The sequence below is a fragment of the Camelina sativa genome, chromosome 8 (assembly GCF_000633955.1).
Source record: "Camelina sativa cultivar DH55 chromosome 8, Cs, whole genome shotgun sequence".
NCBI classification, from domain to species: Eukaryota; Viridiplantae; Streptophyta; class Magnoliopsida; order Brassicales; family Brassicaceae; genus Camelina; species Camelina sativa.
In genome coordinates this window covers 2,678,187-2,688,213 of record NC_025692.1, presented here as the reverse complement: position 1 = coordinate 2,688,213, position 10,027 = coordinate 2,678,187, and the positions used below count along the sequence as shown (strand labels likewise).

The 10,027-nt window shown below is 34.0% G+C and overlaps 2 protein-coding genes and 1 non-coding gene across 6 annotated transcripts; 1 reads left to right on the top strand and 2 right to left on the bottom strand.

Annotated features, from left to right (window-relative positions):
* LOC104705794 (peroxidase 56-like) lies at positions 956-3,074 on the bottom strand. The gene is made up of 4 exons (XM_010421873.2): positions 2,744-3,074; positions 2,458-2,643; positions 1,890-2,055; positions 956-1,506 (listed from the first exon to the last, which is right to left on the bottom strand). The coding sequence occupies exons 1-4, from the start codon at positions 2,972-2,974 to the stop codon at positions 1,097-1,099; spliced, it is 993 nt and encodes a 330-aa protein (XP_010420175.1). The 5' UTR covers positions 2,975-3,074; the 3' UTR covers positions 956-1,096.
* On the bottom strand, positions 4,390-4,463 carry TRNAV-CAC. Its single transcript has one exon. It is a non-coding gene; the product is annotated as a tRNA-Val (tRNA).
* LOC104705792 (tyrosyl-DNA phosphodiesterase 1-like) lies at positions 4,513-7,954 on the top strand. 4 transcript variants are annotated; one of them, XM_010421871.2, is made up of 16 exons: positions 4,513-4,624; positions 4,720-4,774; positions 4,896-5,047; positions 5,142-5,333; positions 5,421-5,567; positions 5,647-5,707; positions 5,861-5,937; positions 6,019-6,372; positions 6,453-6,587; positions 6,670-6,819; positions 6,901-7,004; positions 7,086-7,139; positions 7,228-7,318; positions 7,406-7,489; positions 7,569-7,710; positions 7,798-7,954. In XM_010421871.2, exons 1-16 carry the CDS (start codon positions 4,580-4,582, stop codon positions 7,863-7,865), a joined length of 1,911 nt encoding a protein of 636 aa, XP_010420173.1. In that variant the 5' UTR covers positions 4,513-4,579; the 3' UTR covers positions 7,866-7,954. The 4 variants fall into 4 exon arrangements, with proteins under 4 accessions (XP_010420173.1, XP_019083917.1, XP_010420172.1 ...); XM_010421872.2 differs by having other exon boundaries at positions 4,532-4,624; positions 4,868-5,047; XM_010421870.2 differs by having other exon boundaries at positions 4,514-4,774; positions 4,868-5,047.

The window sequence follows — 10,027 nt, the reverse complement described above, 5'->3', positions numbered from 1 at the left end:
TTTTTTTTTTTTTTGTGTTGTGCAGGCGATACTATATCCTCTGCGTTTACTTTTTTACTTTCTCTGTTTTGTTTTGTTTTCTGGTAGATCCTTTAAGAGAGTGTCTTTTTCTGTTTTTCTTTTTAATCTGGTCAAGTGTCATGTGTATATAAAACCGTGAATGTATATATGAATGAGCTCCATCTCCATGAAACTTTATGCTCTGATCACTTTTGTTATAACATATGAATCCCTTTATCAAACTATATAATACATACATAGACTATGTGACTCGACTACTAGAGTATAGAGGTTATCAGGTTAAGTACTAAACAAATCCAAAATAAATGCCACGTCCGAATATGTAGATGTTTTAATATTCAAACATAAAATACTATTTAATATGTAGACATTGAAGATAAGTTCGACTAATTTTGAAAGCTATTTCACTGGTAAAAAATATTCATAATCCTAATAAATGTTGAAACTTTTTTAACTCATTGTTTGCCACTACACGTTCATTACAAAACCACACATATCTATATACAGAGTTTAAATAAGGTAAGCCAACAAAAAAGAATTACAAATCTTATATATGAGATTAAAGCAAACTATTTATTTATGATCTAATAATATTTTTTTGGATTTTGTCACTAGCTATATATCAATGTAAAATAATGTCTAACTACAAAGAAAAATAAACTCCAAAGATGGCAAAAACAAAACTCGACAAATTAAAAGAGTTCGAGACTCTTAGAGCATGATTATCGGACATATTCAATAGAGGCTCTGAACAATAATAAAAATTAAAAATGAAAACAAAATAAAGAGATGAAAAATAATGTTTCTGACCAGAACTATTAAGACACTGAATCTACATTTATTTTCATTTTATTGGTTATATAAATTAAAAAATAATTAAATAAACAAATTCAATTAAAATATTATTAATTAATTTTGTTGACACGCAAGTGACTATATAACCGATAATCATGCTCTTAGTATTGCTCCATAAATAATGGCAGACTTTTCAATAATATGTTTAATTCACGTATTATTTCTTTAGGAAAAAAAACACCAGTAATAATAACACAATCTCACAGAACACATCTATGACTTATTTGTTAACCATTCTGCAATTCTTGCGAATTTGGCCAGCCTTACCTGTTAAAACCCCAATCCGACCCATCTTTACCATAGAGACACCAAAGTCTTTAAAGAATGTAGACCTATCACTTTTCATTTGGTTGAGAAGATAAGACTTTGTTTCTTGATTGTCTAAAAGAGCTGCATCTGATTGAAACAGCCCTCTCCTTTTAGACACAAGCTTGAAGTAGCTTTCATCGAACGTTTTAAAGCTTCCTGGATCCATTTCTAAAGCCGTTGTCGTATCGGTCGGCTTGCATATTTTTCTGAGGCTGGTCGCGTATCCCGTGTCTAAGTTTGGATCACTATCTCCTTTTCCTGTGAAATTGTAGAGCCGGTTTGTGATTTGAGGACAGTGTCCGTTCCCAATTGTATGCCCACCTATCAAAATGTAAATATATACAAATAAGTTGAGAATGATCTTTATTTTTATTATGTTATTATCCTAAGCCAATAATACTAAGACTAATCTACGAAATTAATATGTAGAAGAACAGAGTATTTCAAAATCTGATATTTCAAGCAAGTATGATCGTTTTCAATGTCAATTTTTTTTTTCCTGGAGACTGCTTTTCTAATTTTCAGGTCAATCCTATCAGATGTCAGACAAAACCAATATCTAAGAGCAAGATGTATTGTTCTTTGTTAATGAGTTTTAATATGATATTCTTGTTTGTTCAAAGAACACTGCACTTTAATTATTTTGATGCGCATCATTCAAGTATATTATATGATTTTTCTGGTCTTATAACATATATATATACCTGAAAGCACAACGAGGTCTTTTTTGTTGAGGCCTTTGGAATGGAATTGGGTGATGAGGCTACTGATATTATTAAATGGTGATGGTAGGTTTGATAGGGCCTCACTGATGTTTGAAACCAGACCGTCTCTTCTTCCTGTTTCAACCTCCCACGACGGTCCATTGAGCTGAATATATATTGGTTTGTGTACCATAAAATATATAATGTTAACAATCTAACTTCACCATTTACCAAAAAAAAAAAAAATGTTAAAAATCCAACATATCACATATAATTAGATTGTATGGATTATATTTTCGTTACGATCAGTCAGAAAAGCTCAAACCTAAACCTGAACTACTAGTCTCTTGAGATTTTAAGTCAAGTGCATTTTGTAGCATTTGTTTTTTTTTTTAAAGAAGAGTGCGTACGTCCAACTTAATTTATTTATGGAGTCTATCAGGCCTGATGTCTATAGTCTACAATCGCCATGTACAATTTTTGATAAGCAAATAAGGAGCGAGTAATAAAGATGCAGTGAGCTTGACGAAATAATAACTACCACTTGATACTAAAAGTTTATACTTACCACAACCATCGCATCCCTAGCGACAAGAGCCAATACATCAGAGCAGGAAACAATGCCCGGACACTCCTTTTCTAGAGCTGCCTTGGCATCGTCTATGATCTCAAACCCTCGAAGGAAGAGGTTAGGAATTGCGTTTTTCTCATCTTTTTTGTTCTTTAGATCTAGCAAGACCGACCCTTCGCACCCCTAAAAAAACATGATTCAATCTTAACTAGATGGATAAAGTGCCCAAAAAGACGAAAGTGAGCTCCAAGTGTTAGATCATCAAGATAGAACATTATATTACCCGAACGAAGCAATCGTGGAAGAACATTCTTAGCAAAGGAGCTCCAAGTGTTAGATCCTTCTTCATTGCCTCGAAGACAGACTTCTTGACAATAAGCTCGGCTTTTGGGCATGACATGTCGTAGAACCCAACTTTCAATCCTAGAGCTTTGCTTAGAGCAAATGAAGAGAGCAAGCACGATAGTACTTGAAGGAAGACGAAACAAGAGATAGTCATCTTCAAAGCAGCCATATTGTTATGAGCTTCTCTTTTGATCGATGCTTGATGCTAACTAATTGACATAAAGATTGGTGTTGTTATTTATACTTAAGTACTGTAATAATTAATGTCACGGAAGTTATAAGTACTATAGTTAGTATAAAATAAAAGTGTTCGTGGTTACAACATTGACTTTTAAAGAGCAAGATGTGGAATGTTTTGTAATTTTGTTGAATTATATATAATTGTTTGTGGAGAATAATTATAATTTCTTTATGGCTCTTATCGGCTTGCTTGCTGTATATAATTACTATTTCCACCAGAAAAAGGCTGCCAAATCATTTTAAACAAGGAAAAATAATAATCATGCAGAAACTTAAAGTTTTTTGAACTAGGTAATGTTCAGATATCTTCGTCAATTAGGTATTTAAATGTATAAAAAAAAATAACGAAGTAATGGTAATTTGTCGATAACTACTAACTTGAAACTGACATGTAAACCAAAAACTACAATATTGTAAGTTTTATAACATTTAAAATGTTAACGCAAGCCGTCCATATTTAGTCTATTTAACACGTAGACAAATGGGTGGTAGGTAGGAGAATTAACAATTAACACAATACTGCTTGTGATATTGGGACTTCTAAACTGACAAAGAGACAATGATATTGTAGGAGGAGAAAATAATACATGTTAACATTTGTTTATCATATATATTATCCTTCGACTGTATCGTACAAGCGCTGGACTGAAACTACAAACAGTTTCATATTTGCACTTGATCACATAAATTATTCTCTTGTCGTTTTATATTTGGACTTGATCACATCAATCATTTTGTCGCCGTAAGGCCGTAACAATGTGCATGTTCATCCAGTTCCAGTCACATTCATGTGATTGTAACATTTCAACGTATACGTAGTGCATGGTGTGCGTTGGGGGGAGGTGGACTCAGGACCGTGCTCTACTGCTTCACTCAATCAAACAAGAAGAACTCGCTTACGACATTATATTATATAGAATATTAAGGAGGAAATGTTTTTGTTAACGGTGTTAACGCAGATTCAATTCCAGTTTTTTTTTTTTTAAGAAAGTAGTAGAACGTATGCATATATAAAAATAAAAACCCTAAATGTTTAGATAGAAGGTCTAGTTATCAATTGAGTAATGGCTCTTAAGTAACTCTATTAAAGTAACAATATTTACAAAAATGTTTATTAATCACCGGTAACAAAGGTGTTTCATATATACTTCTTTTTTTTTTTTTTTTAGCTTGTTAGCGACATGCATTATGTTAGTTCGATTCATGAGACACTCACACAACAACTATCAATAACAAAAATAAATGCTAAACTATATGTTATGGTAGTTCGGATAGCAACATTTGAATTTAAAATTCAGTACGGGCACATGTCAATGCAAGAAAAAGTGAAAAAGTAAGAATAAATGTCTGAGCCCGGGTTCGAACCGGGGACCTCTAGTGTGTGAGACTAGCGTGATAACCGACTACACCACCCAGACCTTGTTGGTAATGATTCTCGAATTATAAGTAAATCACAAAACAAAGAGCCATCGAATGATTATGATGCGGTGGTGCATGATTCTCGCCGCCGGCGTGGAGAATCGCTACCGTTACTATGAGTTTGTTGATACATCTTACTTACTTCTCCCGTTCTCCATTGGTACATCCCAAAATTTTCGTGATTTCTTATTTGACCCCATTGAGCGTATTAGCTAGGTTCACTAAAAACGCTGCGTTTTGCTTCTTCTTCCTCAGTTCAGTTCACTCCAACCTCAGGCAGTTGTCTTCTTCTTCAATGGCTCACTCTCAGGTAACTCAGTACAAAACCCTAATTTTCTTGTCATCCAGTTACTGAAAATTTTGGTCTTTCTCTGATTTATTCGTGTGTATATGTTAAAAATAGGTTGCGTATTTGATTCCATTGAAAGCAGATTTAAAGGAAGAAGATTCATCTCCAAGGATAACTTTATCAGAAGGTCCAAACATCATTGGCCGTGGCAACGTTTCAATCGCTGATAAACGTCTCAGCCGTAAACACATCTCCATCACCGTTTCATCGTCTGGCTCAGTGTCCTTGTCTGTGGTAAAATCTATTAACAAACAAACCCCAAAATAAAAGAACCTAACTTTTCATCCAATTCACACTGATCATTGTAAAGTTTGTCTCTTTTGTGTAGGAAGGAACGAATCCGGTGGTTATTAGGTGTTCCGGCGACGGCGAGAGGAAGAAAGTAAAACCCCGTGAAGAGGTTTTAGTAAGTAATGATGATCTTATTGAGTTGATCCCTGGTCATCATTTCTTTAAGCTAGTTTTGCTACCCGCTGAAAACAGAGGAAGCCATGAAAGAGCTGCTAAGAAAGCTCGAAAGGTTACTTGGCTTAACTAAAGAATGCATCTTTTTTTTTTTTTGGGGGGTTTCTTTGAGGCTTTGTTTGATGTAATGAAACTGTTTTAGGATGATGCACATGATGATGATGTAGAGGCGATTCGTCGATTTGTTCCACCTAATGAGAAACTACCTTCAACGTTTAGGCTTTTGAGTGTTAATGGATTGCCTGATTGGGCTAATACCTCTTGTGTTTCCATTAATGATGTCATTGAGGTTAGTCTTATGCAAAACAGATTTGTTATTATTTTCTGTTCAGACATCTTTGACTAAAGATATGTTTGTAAAATGACAGGGAGACGTTGTTGCTGCAATCCTATCGAATTATATGGTCGATGTAGACTGGTTGATGTCAGGTGACTTTTCTCATATTTTTTGTTTGTTGAGTTTATCGAAACGATGAGTTCTTTTATTGTACATTCGTGGGAGTACTAAGTTGGTGTTGTTCTATTTTCTGTTGTCTCAAGTCTGTTGACTTAACTCGGTTTACTGCATATATCCTTTTTTAGCTTGCCCCAAACTGGCCAACATTTCTCAGGTTATGGTCATCCATGGAGAAGGTGATGGTAGGCAAGAGTATATACAGGTTTGTTATGACGGTTTGCTGATTACTTTTGATTGATGTCAATGGTAGACTGAAAACTCCACTCTCTGTTTTGTGTATCAGAGGAAGAAGCCAGCTAATTGGAGTCTTCATAAGCCCCGGTTACCTATTTCATTTGGAACACACCATTCCAAGGCTATATTTCTTGTCTATCCTCGAGGTGTGAGAGTTGTTGTACACACAGCAAATCTGATCCATGTTGATTGGAACAACAAGAGCCAAGGTTTGTGGATGCAAGATTTCCCTTGGAAAGATGATGATAATAAAGATCCACCTAAATGTTGTGGATTCGAAGGTGATCTTATCGATTACCTCAATGTGCTTAAGTGGCCTGAGTTTACTGCAAGCTTACCTGGTCGTGGTAATGTGAAGATCAATGCAGCCTTCTTCAAAAAGTTTGATTATTCCAATGCTACGGTACCTTTCTGTTTCTCTAAAACCTTTTGGCTGATTTATGTACTTATTGTTAACTAAGATATCCGAGAAAAAATTTCCAGGTTCGACTAATTGCATCAGTCCCTGGATACCACACTGGTTTAAACTTGAAAAAATGGGGACACATGAAGCTACGGAGTATCCTTCAAGAATGCATTTTCGATAGAGAGTTCCGCAGATCCCCTTTAGTTTATCAGGTAGTGTTCCATTCCAAGTTCGTTTTTGCAATTGTATATTGCTTGCCAAAAAGTCTCCTTTTACAATCTTTTTGTATTGCAGTTTTCTTCACTTGGTTCTTTAGACGAGAAGTGGTTGGCTGAATTTAGAGATTCTTTGTCTTGTGGTATAACAGAGGACAAAACTCCTCTTGGTCCCGGGGATCCGTTGATAATATGGCCTACAGTAGAAGACGTCAGGTGTTCTTTAGAGGTAATCCGAATAAAAGATTTCATATTTCTTAGTATGTCTTACGGATTTTTCTTTAAAAACGTGAAATATCTTCAAACAAAGGGTTATGCTGCTGGCAATGCAATTCCGAGCCCATTGAAGAACGTGGAGAAACCATTCTTAAGAAAATATTGGGCTAAATGGAAAGCGGATCATAGTGCTCGCAGGTAACTTTTAAAAAAACCAAACATTTTTGCAAAACCAAGTTATGTTTTGCTACTCAATTCTGATCCTTTTTAATGTTACAGTCGTGCAATGCCACATATAAAGACGTTCACACGTTACAGCGACCAGAAGCTTGCGTAAAAGTTCATTAAGTCTCAATCTTTTAGTTACTCAGTTAATAAAAAGTGTTATCTTTAGTGATCAGTTTTTGTTTCGCTTCCATAGATGGTTCTTGCTAACCTCATCTAATCTTAGCAAAGCGGCCTGGGGAGCACTTCAGAAAAACAATTCCCAGTTGATGATACGTTCCTACGAGGTAAAATCTCGTGTTTCACCCGAAGTCTTGGATGTCTTATATAACTACTGAGTACTGAACAAATTCCATTGACTATAATATTGTTAGTTGGGCGTCTTGTTTCTATCATCTCCAATAAAAACACAAGTTTGTGACTTTTCGTGCACAGAGGACAATACAAGTACAATGAAGGTAGAGTGCTCTATTCCTAAGCTCGTAATCCCGGACTCAAACTTTGATCTTTCCCCTCTAAATTGTGTTATGTTGGCAGGCAAAACAAGAGACGAAAGACGAGGTGGTAAAGGAGAGGAGTAAGCTAGTGACAATGACCTGGCAAGGAGATAAAGATTCGCCTGAGATAATCTCATTACCAATTCCTTATCAACTACCTCCTAAGCCATACTCACCCGAAGGTTTTTTTCCCAGTCATTTTCCAACAAATATCTCTTCTTTCTTTTGCGGTGTTCTTAACGCATTTTATGGGTGTGGTGATATTTCAGATGTTCCATGGTCATGGGACCGAGGCTACTCGAAGAAGGATGTGTATGGGCAAGTCTGGCCAAGATAGTTAGTTAAAAGCATTAGTAGCTATTACTTGAGACTTGAAAGATTGGCTTTATGGATTTTACTAACTCAATTAATGATTGTCTTTATGGATTCTACTCACTCAGTAATGCTAAGCGATCTCATCAAATAGATGGAAACAAAAAATTCAGTGTGAAACTAGATTGAAACTTGTGGATTAATCCGGATTAGTCCACCAATGGATAGGATAGGACTAGGGTTGATAAAGTTTTTTAGACTGTAAAAAGAAAAGTGGCCTGTCGGCATCACTCTGCCGTACGAACGAGGTTGAAAGGTTAAAAATCTCGTGGGCCAAAAGAGTAGTTTACGAGTTGGCTAAATTTAACTGTTTACATTTGTACTAATTGGATAATTTTTTTTTTCTTGTGACTTATTATTATTCTATATGCTTGCGTATAGGTTTATGTAGTTTATAATGTTAGCATTTTGTTTGCATAAACGGTATAATTCTTATTTATTTGTTTAGTTTGAAGCTTTTTATTAGTTTAGTGGTTTAATTAGGCAATTCAGAGTCTTGTTAAAGTTTTGTAATTCGTTTTGTTATCTCTTAATCTCTACTTACTTTTTTGTTGACACTTTACTATAGTTTGAGGAGATTGAAATTGATTAACCCCTTCACATGTGTTAATGAGCAAGGCATATAGTGTTTTCCACCAGCTCACTAATAAAACCTTCAGATCGACGCTCTTACATCTATATTTGTAGAGTTCAAATATAATTAGCATAAGTGATAAGTACGACGAACTACAAACACAAAATATAGATGCAGAGATTGGAGACACAAGTATATATCATACTATTATGACAGAAGCGTGTCGTTGGTTACAAGAAACCTACGATTTAAATTCGAGACAGAAAAATCAAGAGAATGAAAAAAATATAAAAATAAAAATGAAAGAATTTTTGGTGGTACATATTCGATAGACATTTAGAATACAAACAGACGCAGACAAGCATTCACAGTCAATGTCTACATTTCCAAGAACACATGTGCCTCTCTTTGATGATATTGCCTTTTATCATATCTATGGAAAATTTTGAAGATAGTAAGATTCATAAGTTAATTTCTATAGTATTTGACATGTTACTTTAGTCCTCGAATCTTGACAATTAGCTAATCAAGATTTGGATATATATATATATATATATATATATATATATATATATATATATATATATATATATATATATATATATATATATATATATATATATATATATATATATATATATATATATATATATATATATATATATATATATATATATATATATATATATATATATATATATATATATATATATATATATATATATATATATATATATATATATATATATATATATATATATATATATATATATTGAGTAAGAACGATCCCTCTTCTATGTTCTGACTATTCACAAGTTGCCACGTAGTAACCAGAACTTTGGATATGCTTTGAGACTTAAGGTAGCACGCAGTAGTTGTGTCTAGAGAATTGATTTATGGTATCCAACATGCTCGTTTATATATTTTCTATTATGGAAGAAGGGAAGGTTCCGAATGATTAAAACTCTTACAGACAACAAGTGTCTGATTAGTTGTGATTAAAGATCAATACATGCCAAGAATTAAAAGCATTTTTTTTTTAATATTCTTAAGTTTTACGAGGTTTTGATTTGAAAACATTTGACAATGAATGTATTGGCTCAAGTTCTTTGTTACTTATTCTATATATGCAAGAGTTTAGAGTACTAGAACTTCGTAAATTAAAAAAGTTAAACTTGCATGTTCCCTTTTTGTAATAACATGTATTCAAGCGTATTAAATTTGACTTGTGCATGGTACATCGAGGATATTAGTACGAACACTAATGCTATAAATACAAGCTTTGCAAACGTTGTAACTAAAAGCATAAATTTTTGGATATAGTAATCTCACCGCTACCGTAAAAAAAAAAAAGATAAGAACGAGAGGAAAAAAAAAACAGAGAAAAGAGGAGGTCATGTGGGAGGGGGCGTGAAGGATGGGGATGCTCATGCTCCCTGATTAGAGGGGAGAAAGAGTGTCCTATCATCACATGGGAGGTTAAAACTGGTTTTTATTTATAACAATTTAACTTACAAAAGTATTAAAACATTAATAGTCCCACCTTTGTGTGC